This window comes from Vitis vinifera, chromosome 2, assembly GCF_030704535.1.
Source record: "Vitis vinifera cultivar Pinot Noir 40024 chromosome 2, ASM3070453v1".
Taxonomy (NCBI): Eukaryota; Viridiplantae; Streptophyta; class Magnoliopsida; order Vitales; family Vitaceae; genus Vitis; species Vitis vinifera.
In genome coordinates this window covers 11,390,611-11,410,110 of record NC_081806.1, presented here as the reverse complement: position 1 = coordinate 11,410,110, position 19,500 = coordinate 11,390,611, and the positions used below count along the sequence as shown (strand labels likewise).

Here is a 19,500-nt window from a genome sequence, read left to right as displayed (position 1 = left end):
TGGGAATTAGAAGTTAAGAGGAAACTTGGAATTCTTTAATTCCAACAATGTTAGGTCAACTCACCACCAACAAAGTAGCCATCTTGCACCCTGGGCTCCACTCCTGCATGGCCACCCTCCGATGCACCACACCACCCATAGGCCAAGTGAAATCCCCTTAATTCTTCATATTTTGACGTCAAAATTTAAAATTCAAAACTCTAGTTTTCAAATTTAATTTTTAAAACTCCAATTTTCAAATAATTTTCAAATTTCCAATTTTCAAAATTTCAATTTTCAAATAATTTTTTAAAACTCTAATTTTCAAATGATTTTCAAAACTTTAATTTTCAAATAATTTTCAAAATTCCAATTTTCAAATAATTTTTTAAAAACTCTAATTTTCAAAACTCTAGTTTTTCAAATAATTTTAATTCAACTCAAATTTCAAATAATTTGAAGTCTTTTTTTTTCCTCTTTACTTAAAACTTCGAGTCATCAAAAATCTTGTTTTTAATAAACTTACTACATTTGCTTTCATGTAAGCATTTTCATAATTTTTATTTTATTTTCAAGTAATTTTCTGTTTTTCTCTATTTCTAATAAATATGAATGAATTTTCAAGTAAGGGATAAAATTATTTCCATTTTATAAATTTAATCCTTTATTTTTTTAATCTAAAAATATTCGTTTTAATAAAAATAATTTTTTAAAATACATATATTTTTAAAATTTTCATATAAATAATGAAGAGTGTTTATGTATGAAAAAAATGGGTATTTTTTGAAAGTTGAAAAGTGGGAGAGGTTAGATGTAGAAATTTGAGATATTTTTCATAATTAATTCATTTTATCAAGGGGAAAAATCTGTTGAGTCTAGAAAGGTGGAATAAGAGGAGAGAGGGATGCTGACTGTAGAAGAGCCTCACCCATCAGGCATCCCCATCTTCATTGATTCAGGGATTTGAGAAGCGGGCTTCTTCCTTTTCCGACTACAGTTTTTCTCGATTACCGGCAAAGGTTTGACTCTTTCCACGACCCTTTTGGCTAGATGAATCCATGTTGGAAAAGCTCTCTCTTCTCTCTTGTCTCCCATTTGGCTTTGGTTTCTTCATGCTGTTACCTTCTTTCTCATTAAAAATGTTGCTTGGCATCAAGTATGAAGTATCAACTAAACACCCATGTTAGATGATTCCTTAATATTGTTGTTCTGGTCTGGTGTGTGTGTGTGTGTTTTTTTTTTCCCAGTAATATTGATTAATATTTTAGGGCTTTATGAGGCATTTCATCGAATACCCCTTATGGTGTCAAATATTCCTGAAAATTTTTGACTAGTGTTGAATTATTTATTTTCTAGGGGCCAAAGCAGATTAATCTATTTGACAACAATGCTTTCAGATATATAACTTATTGAACTTGCTATGGGCATTTTGAAAATCACCATAAAGTTTAACCAAATTCACATTTTAGTTACTCTGTGGAGAATGCTTTTTTCGCTGTAGGAATACCTGCTAATCAACACCATCTTGGAATTTTGGCTGTAATTAAGTTATTTATCCTAGGGGCTGAAGAAGATTAATCTAATCCACAATCATGCTTCCAGATGTATAACTTATTTATGTGCTATGGGCATTTAGAAAATGCTATTAAGTTTGGCCAAATTGGAAATTAATTACTCCTTTTGTATTCTTATTCTTATGCATTTACTAACATTTTTGGAATGCCCATTAGTTTCTTTTATCTATTTGTTATAGTTTTGTAACTTTTATTATTATTATTATTATGATGATGTTGATCATGATGATGACGATGTCAACAAATTGCTAAATCCTTTTGTTTTTTTAACCCCATTTACAAAAAGGGGATTTTAGGTTGCATTGTCTTGGGGAAGTACTAGAAAGATGCAGAAATTGGGTGACTTGAAGCTACCCAACTTCTTCAATTATCCACCATACTTCACGTAACTTTCTGCTCTCTTTGCTTTTATCAGTTCTTATCTTTTCTGTCAGATGTTGAATTGTTGATTTTCAAATTTAGCAAATTGTTTAAAGTTGAGTGTGTAGTGCAATTACTTGGGGCCTATTTGGGAACCAGTCTTGAAAACCATTTTTTTTGTTCTTTAGAATAGAAAACGGTTCTCTAACTTAAAACACATGTAATTTAAAAATAAGTTGATTTATAGAACAAATGTGAGGGTTTTATTTTTTGAGAATTTTCTAAGAAACAATTGAAAAAATAAAAAATACTTTGGGAACTTTTGCATTGTGTATAAATGTACACAATACGTTCACAGAGAATAAATTAAAAAAAAACTGTTTTTCATATCTGAATTTCTTCACAGAATTTTGTTCCTGAAAATGAATGATAACTATTTTTCAAACTGTTCTCAAAAAATATTTTTAAGGAATTGTTTTCAAACAAATTCCCAGATATACCCTTTTAGTGCTTATCTATATTGTTTCAGTCTTAACTAGTTATGATTCTTTACCTTTCTTACTAATACGCATTTCTCTTTGTTGATGTTCATTATTTGCCATGTCTTTGTGATGCTTGATGGTTTGAAGGGTCTCTTTTAATCGATCTTGCTTCTTGTCTATTCTTAAATTAATTGCATTAGTCTTTCTAGGGCCTCTACTTGTGAGCATAATTTGTCTTGGCCTGGCTCACTGAAGCCAACAGTTACCAATTTCAGAGTTTTCTAATTTTCTAAGAAATACCTAAGTCAAGACAACACAGGAAATTAGGTAGAGCCCATAGGAAAGGTTGAGTGGGGACCATATCAGATCATAGCATTATGTTCTGTAATTGAATTTTCTTCTGTTTTACTACATTTCAAAGAAATGATTACAATACATGTTAAAAAGAAAACACCTAACCATTAGATCGCATTCCATATGATGGTGACCAATCAGTTTTTATTTACATTAATTGGGCATAGGAATCAACACTTCCACAAATCTTGCCCCTTAAAATGGTTTTTTATTTTTCCACAAATCTCATTTTAGATTCTCAAACACCTGGAGATCTCCACAACATAAAGATGTAATAGTGCTAACCACCAAAGCATCTCTCTTTCTCTCACCATGGACTTTTCCATTATAACCCTTGGAATTTTTTTATGCTATATTTTAGTTTATTATTTATTTATTTATTTATTTTTTATATTCTCCATCATGATTTTCATTCTCGGTTGGAAGTTGTGATTCGCTTAGTACATATTCTTATTGTGTGTTCTTCAGTTTGCAGCCGGTAAGGGATACCCGAGAGAAGCAGGTACAACTTTGGAAGGAACTTATTCTCGACTATTGTAGAACTCAAAAGATATTTGTAATTGGACTGGAAGAAGAATTTCCTCTGTTCTCGAATCCTGTTATTGAAAGTAAGTGCTGTGTTCTTATTAGGTTTATACTGTGTTCTCAAGCGCCACATGATCAACTTACTCCAATCATCAATTGAAGTGGATAACACTGTAAAACCATTGGCCATGCTTGTGTTACTGTCAATAGGTTTATAAGGTTAATGTACTTGGGGTTCCTAATCATTATAACAGTAAAATAGGCTCTTGCTTTCAGAAAGGCTCTTACTCTGCGGCAGACATGGTGCAAGGGTTAACGAATATTTACAAAAAAATTGTGCTCCTAATTTAGGATTTGTGAGTATATGCTTCCATGAAAATGGAGTATTGTTGTACTCACACACCTTGTATTTCAACATGTTGGTTCAGTGTTGCATGATTAGGGGTGAAGTTCTTTTATTATCTGATCTAGTCCAATTAAAAATTGCACAAATTAATAAATTAGGCTGTGGAAATGAAACTGAACCAGATTAGCCCATTTGGGTAATGCATTTCTTAATGATTTATAAATAAACAGAGGCTGGAGAGACAAGCAATTTTTACTTCAAAACCAATTTTATAAAAACCACAGAACCTTGTCCAAATTAAAACATGCACTATGAAAGTTACCTTCAAGTTACCCCAATGCCCACAAAGTTACCTACTCAATTCCGAACTAGTATATCATATCTTCAGTCATTGGTTTTCTTTATCCTTGTGAACCATAAAACAAGTCCATGATCATCTGCTAGGAAGAATCTGAAATCCACAACATCATTCATGTTCTGGATCCATGGATATAAGAAACTGTCCTTTATCCCCTCTTTTTGTAGATTCTACTATTTGGTGTTTTGCTGTATACTTCCTGTATGCTTTGGGACGCCTATAGGGGCCCTTTCTTCTAATTCAATCCAATCTTGATTTTACCTATCAAAAAAAAAAAAAAAAAAAAACTGTCAAAAAATGCCCTGTATACAAACGTGTGATTTTTATTGTTTATTTTTTTAATTTTTGTAAATATTTAAACCTTGTAAAATTTCAGTAAAAATGAAATTTCTGAGGAAATTTTCTCTAGATTCATTCTCAAATCCAAGGAACAAAAAAATTGTCTTCCCTTTTCCCATACTTTATTTTGTATTGTTCTTTACTCTTTTCTATGCACACTTTAATCTCTCACTGATTGCTCTACCAAATCTGAGGAGAAAATTTTGTTTAAATAGAATATAGAAAACCTTGTTTATTTAGGAAATGATTCTTGAAGAGTTTGGTTTTCCCTGAATTTGTAATTTCAATTTTCCTGCAACTTGATCTATTGAAGTTTTGGCCTTTGATTGAAGCACAAGAGTAAGGTCAAATTAATTAAAGTTTTGCTTGATCAATCAAACATGTGTTTCTCAAAATCTCTTGATTGATTGATTGACTAACATCCTTAATCTATGAAAGACCAATTTCTTAGATTGATGAAATAAGCTTGCGTCAGATCTGTCTCCTTCAGTCAATGTTCAAATAGAGTGGAGTTTGTCTCCTTTTAAAAATTTATTTCACCCAAAATTTGGAGTGTTTTTTGAGATATTAGTGAAATACAAGAAAAGGCATAATAACTATATCTTCTAGTAAGGATTTTTTGGTGGTGTTTTATGTCTTTTCTAAATAATATACCAAAAGCCTTTATGGACTAAATGTATCACCTAAATTGTTTTGCCTTGAAACTGCTTAAAACACCTATATGCCAAAAGTTTTCATAGGTTACACCTATTTGGCTTGTCCTATTTACCTTGAATTGATTCATGTGTCAATTGAATAACTAATGCGTACGAAATTGGTCAACCCTAAATTTCCATAACAGAATAGAATATTCAAATACCCTTGCTCTTTAGGAAGTCCAAGATCATGCCAAGTCTCTTATCTGCATCCACCAATGCACATGAAATACCATATGCACTTTAGTTAGCTTATTAGGTGTGCACCTTTGAGACATTTTCCAAGGCCACATGAAAATTCAAGTGATATAACCAAGAAGGTTAAAATGGATTCCCTTAGTTATAATGGATGGTTAAACCCTAATATTTTTCTTGATTGGTTAGCTAGTCTTGAGGATTACTTTGAATGATATATCATATCAGACACCCAATGCATTTACTTCCCATAATGAAATTTGTTGGTTCTGCCAAGTGGTATTAGCAAAGTGTCCAATCTAACATAGAGTGTTAATGTTAGTAACCACTCACTCTTTGGGCTGAAATGAAACGAAAGTTGAAAGGGGCATATCTCACCATCTATCACAAGAGTTGCTAGGTCAGTTGATTAATCTTAGACAATTATCCTCTAGTGTAAGTGTGTAACAGACCACTTTGCTTTAAGGAGTTTCAGGAGAGATAGGATCAGGATGTGAGGGAGGAATTTTAGGATTGTATCAAATTTCATTAATGGGCCAAGGTCAAAAAATTAAAACAGGGGTAAACCTTCATTCTCTTGAAACTTTGGAGGTAGCCTATGACAAGGCCTTCAAGATACCTTACGATTCCTAGTAAGAGATGTATGACTTCTTAAACCTGGGAGTCTTATCATTCTTGAGGTTTATCTCATGATAGGGTAGGAAAAACCTTGAGGGCTACTAGTGGTGTTAAAGCTAGTCATATTGTTTCATGTGACAGCAAAGACACTAGTCAAGGAGTATTTTATCAAATTCGACAGATAGTATTGCGTGCATAAATTTTTCAAGCTCCTTATTGATAGTGTCAGCTCTATGAATGTACATCCTCATCCATGTAGAGTAGTTTGAGTAGACAAAACTTCATTGACCATATCTGAAAGTTGTTTAGTTCCTATTACACTGGGAGACTATTTAGACAGAATCTGTTCTGATGTTCGCCTCTTGGATGTTGCTTGTATTCTCTTATATCATTCTTAGCTGTATGACCTTGATGTCACCCACGATGATAGGGAAAACACTTTTCAATTAAAATGTAACAGTTAGTCTATCCAATTACAACCTAGTAAGCCCATTGAAAAGGATGGCAAGCTGCAATTTAAGATATCTGTCCAATCAACTGATTCGACATCTTAGGCACCCAAAATTTCTACTTGGAGCCTTAAGAACCAAAACCTTCATATTTTAATACAACAAAAGTTTGAGAAAAAATGACAAAATTCAGGTGCAATGTTAGTCCTGGTGGTTACAAATGTTTTTTCACAAGTTGTTAGCTTCTGATCTTACCCTGCTACCTCAAGATGACGAATTGTTGGATGAGTATCAAGATATCACTCTTGAAGACCTATCTAGCTAATTACCACCCACGAGGAACATTCAACATGCCATTGGTCTAGTTTTAAGATTCCACCTACCTAGTCTCCAATACTCTAGGCTCCTAAAGACAAAGTTGTAAGTGGAAAAAAGGTTTTTTTCAATATAATCTTAGTAGCCCTTGTGTTGTCCTCACTTGCTTACACCTAAGAAGGATGGTTCTTTGAGAATGGGCATAAATGATCTTTTCATCAACAAAATAACCACAAAATATTGGTTTCCTATATTTGGGTTGGATAGCATGTTAAACTTGATGGTAGAATCAGAGTGTTCTTCAAGATTAATTTATGTAGTGGTCATCATTAAATTCATGTTAGATTAGGAGATGAGTGGAAAGCTGCTGTATTCATGACCAAAGATGGATTTCATGAATGGTTAGTCAGGTCCTTTGGGTTATTTAATGCACCTAGTACGTTTTTAAAGATTATGACATAGATTTTGCGTCATTTCATAAGAAAAGATCCTAATGGTCTATTTTGATGGAATCTTAATCTATAGTCGAACCTAAGAGGATAATTTAGATCATCTTGGGAAGGTGTTTGTAGCTGTAAGATCTAAGAAACTTTATCTAATATTAAGAAAAGCTCTTTCCTTCAATCCCTAGTGATCTTTTTAGGATTTGTTATCTCCTTGAAGGGCATACAAGTTCATCCTTAGAAAGTTTTTTTGATAGGTAAGGTCATCCTTAGAAAGTTATATCTATTAGAGACTGGCTTGAGCCTAGGACTATTCTAATGTTTGTTGTTGTCATGGACTGACTACTTTCTATACGTGATTCATTAAGACAATTAGTATCATAAAGGTTGCTGTTGTTGAATTCATGAGAAAAAGAAAGTTCCATTGGAATGAAGTCATAAGAAAGACATTTGAGGAGTAGAATGCAAATGATTGAGACACGTTTCTTAGGCCATGCTAATTCTTTATAAGTCTTTGAGGTGGTGTGCGATGCATCATGTGTTAGCATAGGTGGTGTCTTAAGTCAAGAAGGGCATCTTGTAACATACTTCAGCGAGAAATTCAATGTCTAAACAGAGGTATTTTTCTGGTAGTAAGAAGTTCTATGTTGTTGTGCAAACCATTCAACATTAGAGGTATTTCTATTATCTCAAGAGTTTCTGTTGTACTCTGAACATCAAGCATTGGTGTACCTTAGTTCCCAAAGAAAGTTAGGTGCTAAAAATGCTAGGTGGATAGAGTTTCTTCAAGAATATTCATTCGTTCTCTACCATCATGCAGGGACTGAAATAAAGGTATCAATGTCCTTAGTTGAGTAGTGGCTGTTTTACAAGTATTAATTGCCCATGTGGTCAAATTTGAGAGGATGATGAATGAGCATCTTATTTGTACTGATTTTGGTGTTATTTATCAAGAAATTCAAGATGGTCATTGTCAAGAGCACATCAATTTTGTCATTCGTGATGGCTACTTGTTTAGATGGTATATGTTATGCATTCCTTGTACTTCCATTCAAGATATCTCGAGTTGGAAGTTGCATAGTGGAAGTCAAACTGGTCACTTTGGTTGGGATATTGCTTTTGTAGAGGATAGGCTTTATTGGCCTTCCTCGAAAAGAGATTGCTGAAATTGTATTCAGTGTGGAACCTGTTACCTAGCTAAGGCAGTGAAGAGCAACACCTGTTTGTACACAACTTTACCTATACAACACACCCTTGGGACTCTTGTTGAGGAGAAATATTGTAATTGTGATTTGATATTACCATCAGTAGAGTTGGCCTTTAATAATTCTGTTAACCATTGTACTGGTAAATCACAATTTGAGATTGTTTATGACCTTTCTCCTCATCAACCTTTTGATCACATCTCTTTGTCTTTTGAATCTAGACCTTGTGAAACTTGCTGAATCATTTGTTCAACACCCATGTAAAAGTAGTAAGGGAGATCTTTTATTTATTTATTTTTATTTTTTATGTTTTAGTCTTATTGCATAGTAAGACCTGCATGGTTATTGGACTTGTAGTTCATAGACTGAACATTTTGGCCTATTTCTTAGGATTTTGTTGATGGGCCCCCTTTGCTTTTATCTGAACTTAGATGAGTTTGAGACAAAGAGAGTTTATTCAGTTCAAGAATTAATATTTTGTAAGATCCATATTTGTTAATGAAAGAATGAGAATCAAAATTCTATTGGACTTCAGAGTTAGATAAATTCATTTTGTTATAAAAAGACTTCAAAATCTAATTCTATAAAAGCTTTGAATTTAGAAGAGTTAACCACATCTATAATTTTTTTAGTGTTTATCAGTTCTATTGTGCAAATAGATTTTCCTTTAATCCTTCAAAGGATTGGAATTCTTTGTCTCTAATTATAAATCTAGAAGGTTCTTAAGTCATAACCAAACTATGCATAACCATCATATAACAATTAATTTTGGCTGAGATTTTACATGAAAACTCTGACTTATGGGGTGCTGGCTCAAGACATATGCATAAGTAGTAATGGCTTTTGCTTTGTGCCCACTATATCTGTTCAATAAGCTGGTATCTCTATGTCAACATATTGAATTCAGTTGTTTTGAAAGCTCTTGTCTGCAGATACATTATATTTTGGTTGTGATTATATAGGAACCCTCAGTCATGAAGCTAAGGAGGCATTCCTCTCAGCCTTAGTTGCAGAAGGTGTGTTATGGTTTTTCTAACTGATGCTTTTTCCCTTTCTGGTTGGTGAAAATAATTGTGCTCTTACATGCATAAACTTAAATGGGTAGTCTCTTAGATGCTTCTTTTATCTTACAGGACGTGCTGAGTGGATGGATAAAGGGCATAAAAAATGTCTCATTCTCTGGCACCGGATTCAAGATTGGGCTGACCTTATTCTGCGCTTTGTAAGTTAAAAACATGTGATCTGAAGTGGTTGATAGAGATGAATTTCCAAGATTTATTAAAAAGAGTGGAAAGAAATAAAAAATCCTAAATGATTTTGTTAAGGATATTAAAGCAATTTTGTTGTTTTTTAGGTTCTCTGATGCAATAATAAGTTAGTAGTTGGAATTTGAGTTTTATTTAGGATTTGAGAATTTTTTTATTGGAAAATTTTCAAAAGTTTCTGCATATTTGACCTTCTATTTTCTAATTTTTTAAAAAGTTTTTATTTAAGTTCTTTTTATAATCTAGAAGTTTTCTTTATTAGAAGCTTTTTTTACAAGAAGTTTCTACACAATTAAATTTCTAATTTGAAAAAGAAGGCATCCATTTTCTTTTAATTTTATTGTTTAGAAGGTTTAATAGATTTAAGAAAAGTTCTAATTATTTATTATATATGTTGGGCTACTTTGTTCATAATTTTATTTAGTTTTTAGGGTTTTCTAAGCCCTATAACTAAGGATAATTGCTGTAAAATGAGATTGGTGGTGAATACTGTTGAGGGTTTTTTTTCCCTCCTTTTTTGGTACGTATTTTGAATTTTCAATGGTGGGACTCCATTACTTTTCTTCTAGTTGAGATTCTTAGAAGGCTTTAGTGAGATTTCATGGTTTTCTATCTTCTTTTATTTTTTCTTTCCTATTTTTTATTTTATTTTTCCCTACTGCTATAATTTTATTACTTTTCATCTCCTTAAATCCTAAAAGATTGAAGCTCAATCCCACCTTATTTGATTGTAGACTACTACTGTAGGGTTGTCCTACATTAGTGTTCTTAAACATAAGTAGTTTGTGTTTACTTTATGATTTTCTTCCTTATTTGATTAGGTGAGAGAAAATGGATTGGAGGACAGTGTTATGACAGTTGAGGAAATACGTTCAGGGACTGAATCTCGAGGAACAGGTAATTTCTGATTGCACTTGGTGCCTCATAAAAGTAGATTGTTGAAATCATCCCAGAAACTCTAGTTGCTTTTGTGATTGTGTAAGTTCTTCCATCCAAGTAGTATGACTGGAGGTTTTTTCAGCTTCGAATATATTCAAGTAGTATGATCCCACAAAACTGTTCCAGGAACTACTGTTTTGTATCTGGAGCTGTATTGCATGAGATAAAATAATTGATGGTTTCTGGGATCCGGATGCTTCCAAGTCAACATTTCTTCTATTTTAAATTTGTTTAACCTAATAAGTAGGTTTGTAACTTCGAGGAAAAAGCTGCCAACAAATTTCTTGTTTCTCAAGCCATGTTACATTCTTTAAAAAAAATGCGGTTCCCCCTCCCCCTCCTTTTCTTTTTCTTTTTTTCTTTTTTATTTTTTGTTTCTCAAAAACATTTTAGCGGATTCTTATTTACATGAGAGAGGTATGGTTTGGAGGGGTAAAAACAGTCTTTTCATGTGCCAAGTGTCTAGCAAAAGAGATAAAAGAGTGATTTTATTTATTTATTTTTTATTTATTTTTATTTTTTTTCACATTCCAGAAGAAAATTCCAACCATTTTATCTTTCAAAAGCATCTTATACCTCTTGCAATGGTCTCTCTCTTTTTTGTCTATCATTTTGGGCTAGTGATTTATGAAAATTTCATTTTGTCATACGTTTCCTCAAAAAATTGGTCCAACTCATGTAAATTCAATAGTTTAATACATTAAAATTGGCCCACCATGGATCAATCATCATTGACATACAGATTCAATCAAGCATGTTTGCATGATAGAAATTATCAACTTTAATGAAAGAATGTGATTATGGTTCATTGTATCTTTATTTTCATGAATTTTTATGTGAGTCCCTTGTGGGGTTCTTTAATGGACAGTGGATTATGTCTCGAGATTTACGTATCCAATGGATTTTTATTATAGCTAGTCTCTTTCTGAAAGCGATAATTCTTTCATTCTATCCATCTTTTGTTAAGATTCAAATCAAGTAGCAGTTGTTTCGTCTCTTTTGTTGATTTCTTTTCTTTCTTTATTTTCATTTGCTACAGAAGATGCTTTGTGCCTAATTTTATTGGTCAATTTGGTATCTTAGCTCATGGTTCCAGATTCTAGTTGTGTCATAAACAACAGAGTGAGTTAAATAACCAATATAAGTTTCTGTATTTAGTTGTCAGTTTCACTATTCCCAGCGTCTAATCGTTTTCAAACTTAAAAAGCAGAAAAATAAAAAAGCGTAATCTCATATCTTGAGGCTTAATCTCACCATGTTGCAGGGTCAGAAAAACCCTCCTGTGCTTTTGTCTTCCAAATCTTTGAATCCTCATAAGAAACAGTAAATTAGGAGAGTTGATAAAGTAGCTATCCTTTGAGTCTGCTTACAAGAAATAGTTTTTCATCAGTATGTTGTCTCTATTTACGTAATTTTGTATGTGAAACTTATTTTTGCACCATGTGAGTTTATGAAGCAGCCACCAATGGTACATATCTGGCATAAGAGTGTGTTGGTATAGTTGGAAGCATGCTAAACTTCACTTTAGGACAGGTGGTTTGCTTTCTTGACCCAAAATGTGCATTGTAATATGGAGGAATAAATTTATGGTCACATAATTTAAGTTTCATTAACGAAAAACTTCCTTCTAGGCATACATCTCACACGATAAGAAAACCGTAACAGAAAAATGAATGGTTGTGATACCACTTAGGCCTTGCTCAAGTAGCAAGCATTTGGGTAGAGACAGTTGCGATGCCACTTAGGCCTGGCTCAAATAGCAAGTGTTTGGGTAGAGATCACACATGCGCATAACATATCATACATAAATTACGTATAAAAGGAAAAAATTAATAAGCCTGTTATAAGAACATTTCTCCTAAAGAAAAAGAGATGAGAACTGGTATGTGTTGGGTCCAATTAATTCTAATCAAGTAATTACTAGCTCAAAAGCGAGATAGGAAATGTTCCTGATTTGTTGACAATTTTATTGGCCAGGATGTGAGGTGTGAGAAGATTATTCTTTTTGTCATGGGTGATGTTTCTTTTTTCTATAGATGCATGTGTTTGTGCTTGTAGCATTTTCCGTTCTTAGAGAAGGATTGTGTTTCCCAGTGCCGATTAATTGTTATATAATACGATTGCTAATTATCCCCTCACCTCATGAAACAAGGTTGATTCCTCAAGATATTATTAACTAACTATGGTGTCTCTCCTCTACTGACAAACACACAATGTTTCTATGTTGTGCATCTGAAAGTTTGTCGTCTTTTTGATGATTCTGTGTTTCTCCATCTTTCAGAGCTTCATGGGATGGACCGGACAGTTCTAATGCGAGCCCTGAAACAGCTAGAGCACAAGGGTAAGCTTGCTATCTTCAAGGGAACTTCAGCTGATGATGAGGGCGTGAAATTCTCTCTATAACTTCATTTCTCTTCATCTCTTCCAGACTTTATCTTATACAAAACCATGAAGCACACCCTTTTAAACATAGAGAACTGCATTCAAATCATTATCCGCATGACGCACACATTGTTTCTTTCATGCTTTCTAAATAAATGGCAAAGTGATTCTCTCATGGTGATCCCATTGAATGGTTCAAAGTATCCAGTTAACTATGATTTTATTGTTGCCATTTTCAGCTGTGGAATGTAAGCTCTTTTTAATCATGTGAGAATGAGGAGAAAAATGGTACTTCCATTTGCTTTTTAAGCAATACATGGTCTTTCAGACCCAAATGAGTTAAATGCTAAAATAATTAAATTCATATATTTGATCATGGAAAGTTTGAGGGAGAAGAAATAGAAAGAAATGAAAGGTAAAGAAAATAATATATATATATATATATATATATATATATATATATATATATATATATATATATATATATATATATATATATATATATTAAAATCTTTTGTTTGATTATTTATTGAAAAGTTAGCTCAATATTTGGTTTTTGAAATATTTGAGGAACCTGAGAAGGAAATAAAATAAAGAGAAAAAAAGTTAAAAAGCAAAAAAAAGAAAGGGAAATAAAAAATAGATTTAAAGTTAATAAGTTATTTGTTTAAAATTATTTTATTTTATTTATTTTTTATAAAGATGAAATGATTTGAAAATATATAAATTTTTAATTAATTTGAATGATATTTGATTTTTTTTAATTGTAAATCAAATATGAGAAAATGATTTTTTAATATATATATTTTTTATATTTTTCTTGAAACTTTTAGGCTCTGTTTGGTACCCAAAAAATTTAAGAGAAAATATAAAGGAAAGAAAATAGAAATGAAAAGAAGAAATAAAGAAAAAGTGAAGAAAGATAAATAGATTTAATGTTAATAAATTACTGTTAATTTATAGTCATTTTAACTTATTTTAAATTCTTTATATAGAGATTAAATAACTTAAAAATACATCAATTTTTTAACTTATATTAATTATATTTGATTTATTTATTTTTTTTCCATAGTATAACCAAACAAGAGAAAACTATTTTTCTTTTCTTATTATATTGTTTTGAGAACCAAACAGAACAAATATATTATATGGGGAAAGTTATATTATTGAGGAATGCTTTAGCCCTTCCAAAAGGCTAATGTTTGATATTTGAAAGCACCAAGGAAAAGGAGAAAGACAATATATTAAGGAAAAGAAAAGGGAAAATATGAAAATATTTTTCTCCCTTTTTTTTTTAAGGCTATGTTTGGTTTTCAAAAAATATTAAGAAAAAAAAATATTAATGTTGTATTTGGTTCTTAAAAAATTATTAAGCAAAAAGAAAAAATATCAAAAAATTATTTTTTTTTATGTTTGATTTTTCTATAGAAATATGAAAAAAAAGAAGCCAAATGTGATTAAAATTAGTAAAATATTTTTATATTTTAAGCTATTTACTCTTTATATAAAAAGTTTAAAATAAATAAAAATAAGTTTAAAATAGAATATAAAAATAATTTATTGAATTGATTTTTTTATTTTCCTTTATTTTTTCTATTCTTTTTATTCTCTTTTTTTTTTTTTTGCCTTTTCCCTTAAATTTTCAGAAAATCAAGCAGAGCTAAGGAAAATGATTTTTTTTTTTTTTTTAAAGATTTGGATTACAAAATAAATAAATAAAGAAGAAAATTAAATGTAATTAAAATTAGTTAAAAACTTATTTATTTTCAAATTATTTAATCTTTAGATAGAAGAGAAAAAAAATAAGTATTCATTTGGATAGATTTCTTATTTTCTATTTTTTATATTAAATATAGTAAATTTTATTTTAAATGTATGAATTTATTTTATATTCTTAAAAATTACTTTTAAATTTTCAGGTAGGAAATTTTTTTTAATATATTATTTTCTTTAAAAGTCATAATCTTTTTTAAAGTAAGTCTAAATGAGTTCTTGCATTTTTTTTTATGAGAATTATTATCATTTTTTATTTATTTTGAAAACAACAAATAAGAAGTGTATCAAAACAAGTAGTAAGTGGAATGAATTTGAATGAGTATATCAAAATATTTTATTTACTTTAATTTTTTTTCTGTTCACTTTTTCTTGTTCTTTCTCTTGAGTACTTTATTTGTCGGAACCAAACATAACCTAAATAAAGATGATGATTGTTGGGGAAAATGCATTCCTCAACAATTTATTTATTTTTCCCTTAATCTTCCATAGATAATAAAAAAGTGATTAATTTTATAAATTTATTTATCCTTTTCTATTCTTATATTTTTTTTCTTTATCTTTTCTTTCTTTTAAACTTTGTTGAAAAAAAACAATTCCTAAGGTTATATTTGGTTATTGTAAAATGTTAATGAAATATATATACATTTTAAATTAAATAATTTTCATAAGTCATGGAAAAAGGTAAGGACAAAGCATTCAAAAAAAATAAAAATAAAAATAAAAAATTGTGGAAAACATGTTAAAAGATTTTTCTCCCATTTCATTAATACAATATTTGGTTCTTGAAGAATTTGAGGAAAAATGTGGGGTAGAGAAAATGAAGTGGAAAAATAGAAGGCAAAAAGTCATGAAAAATAAAAAATAAATTTAAAACTAATAAACTATTTTTTACATGCATCTTTAAATGTGATTAATTTATTTTTCTCTTTTATATGAAGATTAATTAATTAAAAAATACAGAAAATATCTAATGTAATTTAATTTAATTTCTATATTATTGTTGTATGGTTTAAACAAATCGCTAGATATAATCCCATGTCTTTTTATCAATCAAAAAGTTTTTCAAAATATATTCCTACTAATCATAGTTATTTCCAATTAATTTCACACTATTTGATTGGAGAGAATCACCACTTTTAGTAGATGTATTAATGGTAAAACAATTCAAAAGAAAGAGAAATGTGATTGTTTTAAATAAAATTAAGAAGACATCCTGCACTTTCCAAGGTAAATCTTTAAAAGGATATAGGGGGAGTGTTGAAAAACTCATCATAGACCTCACCATGTCTATAAGAGTTTGATTTCTTTTTTCCACCACTCCATTTTATTATGGAGTGTTAGGGGCACTCATCTAGGATATGATTCCATGCACTTTTAGGAAAAAATCACTCTCACTTGACATGTATTCTCCACCTTTGTTGGATTGAAGTGCCTTCAGGTGTTTACGTATCCGGTTTTCCCATTTTACCTTAAATTCCTTGAATTTATCCAAGACATTGAATTTCCTATGCATAGGGTAAACGTAATCATACCTACAATAATCATCAATAAAAGTGATGAAATGCTCATACCCTCTGCCTGTGTAGACATTAAAAGGTCTACACACATCGGTATGTAGTAACTCTAAACATTCTTTGGCTCTAAACCCTTTAGTAGTAAAAGGCCTCTTGGTCATTTTACTCTCCATATGAGATTCGAAGACCAGAAAGTCTTCTTGAACCAAGGAGTGCAATTCTAGACTAAACTAGTCTTTTGATCATATTTAGATTTATATGAACTAGGTGTAGTGGCATTAGTATGTTTGATTAGTGCTACGTATTTTCCTTTTTAATGAGATATGATTATTTTCAACACAAGGTATAGTGATAAATAAAAAAAGACAAATTCTCCAACTAGCCTATATAGTTAACCTTGCAACTAAAGTTATGGTAGGTACATCCCTATCATGTAACCTTTTCTTTTGTTGAAAACCATGTAAAAAATTATAGATAGTTGGCTTGGAGTTTATCCACCATAATTGATGAAATCCACCACTACATATTAATAGTGAGAACATGAGAAGTAGTACCTCCCTTTCCTTAGGTAGTCTAGGCATTCATTTTTTAGTATCCCAGTAAGAGCTACAAAGCAATCACTACCCTTGAGCTTGCTTTTTTATTCCTTTACTTGAACTTTTCTTATTTGGTATTGTTGTTTCTCTTTGGTAGAAGAGCCTAAAGAACCCTTGAATCCCATATGAACACCCTTTTGATCTTTGAGAATCCTCTTAGCTATTCTAAAGGAATCCAGTAAGATCTTTAAGAATCATATGAAACCCTTGTGTTCATAATAGTCCTAAGGGCAACTCATCTAGTTGCCTTGCCCTTATCACCAAATAATCCTAGCAATCTTAAAAGAATATCATAGACCATGGCAATAAATATGTGTTGCTGTTGCAACACATTATCCAAAGACCCAAGTATGAGACACTTGGTCTTTTGATTTGTCTTATGCCACTTTTTATATGTCTCTTTTTCTTTCTGCTAGGTTTATTCAAAAGGAATAACTAGCTTTGCCTAAATTAGCTTCTTTACAATTAATACTATCTCTAGATTATTTTTAGTCTATAATTAGGTCTAGCTTAATGTGAGAATAGAGGTGATTGCATTAAGGACATGATATACATAATAAATGAAACAACCCATGCATTTATTAAGGTTTGAGGATTCAAGGTCGGTTGGTAAGTTTAACAAAAAGGCAGTGCTTTGAAACTACATATATTCATGCAAGGTATTCTAGTATCATAAGAATTAAGCTTACTTTAAGCAAGTTATAATTCTTATGACTATGTAGAGAGATTATCTAATTAATCATCGTGCCTTAAACTTAGAAAGTTATCCTAAGGCAATGATTAACACTAGATTCATTGGAAACTTGGAAAGTTTTCAAAAATAAAAATCTCAGTTCTGGATGCAATGTTAGGCTTAAGATTCAATTTGATTTCAAATCGACTTTGATCCTAAACCCTAGATTTTATGACTTTCTCTCTAAGGATTCAACACTGAATTGTTAATCTCTCCAAAACATTTTTAAAAAAAATTTCATTAAATATTATTGAAAATATTTATCCATATTTTATTCTTATTTATTTAAATTAGGTTTTATTACACATAGTAAATAATTAATCTTTCTAACATAAAAAAAAATTGAACATATTGGGGCTGATCCCAAAAGAAGACAACTAAAAATACTATAAAGCCATAGTAATTCTATCTTTGATTTTTCTTAGCTAGAGTTATCACATTTTTAGGTTTTACTATTTTAATTACATCTTAGATTTGCGATCACTAGGCAAGTACATTTGACCATTTCACATTTTTCTTTGAGCACTCATAATCTTGCTTATAAGGATGAAGTTTTTCTAAACTAGTGAGCTTGTAATAAGATTGAGCAAATGCACCATTTTTTTTTCTAATCACCTAATTACTCGCTTGCTGCTAGTTTGAAAGATTCCTATCACCTACAACTCTTGTCTTAGGGTTTCGATGTTGCATTAGAAGTGACACTAGTGACATTGACTAGCCTAGAATGGAATGTCTTGTCTCAGGTTAACCTACCACGAGTATGAAGGTTAACTCACCTCTACTATAAGAAGAAAGATTAGGGCTATTGTAAAACAAGCTTAAGAAACGGTAGTTGTAGATAGATGTACAACATAGCAACTCTAAATTAATAAAAAATTTAGTTTTAACTTCTATTTATCTTCACTCTTGATTTCTTCATTTCAAACTTCTGCTTGATATGTATTGTTGCCATTATGAGTGGCTAAAACACTAAAATCAATGCGAGAAAATCCATGAGTTGCTTTGTTCAAGCTAAGGAATATTGGAGAAGCTTGAGATAGCAATTCTTTATCTAACTTGTTGATAAAATTGAGTTCAAAGGAATTGAGAAATATTGGAGCATCTTCAGGTGACAATTCCTAATTTAACTTATTGATAAGCTTGAGTTTGGGGGAACTTAAGCAATGACTATTTAAATACTCCCTTGCTACTTTCATGGTATATCGGTTGCTCAAATATGCCTTAAGCCAAGGTGTTGATGCTTGAGTATTACTTGGTATTCAATGATCTATGCGTAGTAAGTCTCGAGTTTGATTGTTTAGGGCATCCTCATTATTCAAACTCCAACACCTCTCTCTATTTGCGAAGAAGAATTTCTAGTAGGAGAAAATGGACTTGATAAAGACATATACATTATAGAATCATTATCTTTCACAAAGTTTTCTTTAATTAAAACTCATTTTTCCTTACTTTCTTTTTGATTCATTGTCTTTCATTATCTAGGAATTGAACATCTCTAGTCATAATCAACTTCCTAGTTTCTAGATTTGATATTGTAACCTTGGTTATATCATTGAATCCAAAAAAATATGGTTATTTTTGTGCTCATCTGGTGTGTGGGAATAATCAACACAACAAAAAAATGTAAGACAAAAAAATAATTTGGTGTATGTTCACTTTAAGCTTCCTTCAACGTTCTTTTAAAATCACTTTCATAGCATACTTGTTCAATAAGAATGTTGCATGAGTAACGACTTTACCCAAAATGCTTTTGGCAGAGACTGGAATTTGAATATGTTTCTTGTAATTTTCAAAATTGTCATGTTGCTTCTTCTAGTTATGTCATTTCACTGAGATGTATAATTAATTATAAGTTGTTTATGAATACCGTAACTTTTGTAATAATTCTGAAATTATTGAAGTTGAATTCTTTTCCTCTATCAGAGCTTAATATTTTAATATTGTAATTAGTTTCTTTTTCAAGAAGAATTTTAATTTATTTAAACTTACCAAAAGCCTTAGAATTATATTTGAATGAACAAAACCAATTTCTTCTTCTAAAGTCATCTATAAAAGTTA

At 30.7% G+C, this 19,500-nt stretch overlaps 1 protein-coding gene across 2 annotated transcripts; it reads left to right on the top strand.

The window, feature by feature from the left end:
- Positions 1-748: 748 nt before the first annotated feature.
- LOC100264410 (vacuolar protein sorting-associated protein 25) lies at positions 749-12,998 on the top strand. Of its 2 annotated transcripts, none has more exons than XM_002275820.4 (7): positions 749-998; positions 1,850-1,938; positions 3,218-3,357; positions 9,200-9,253; positions 9,371-9,459; positions 10,324-10,399; positions 12,723-12,998. In XM_002275820.4, exons 2-7 carry the CDS (start codon positions 1,880-1,882, stop codon positions 12,842-12,844), a joined length of 540 nt encoding a protein of 179 aa, XP_002275856.1. In that variant the 5' UTR covers positions 749-998; positions 1,850-1,879; the 3' UTR covers positions 12,845-12,998. The 2 variants fall into 2 exon arrangements, with proteins under 2 accessions (XP_002275856.1, XP_010662933.1); XM_010664631.3 differs by having other exon boundaries at positions 756-998; positions 1,840-1,938.
- The last annotated feature ends 6,502 nt before the right edge of the window (positions 12,999-19,500 follow it).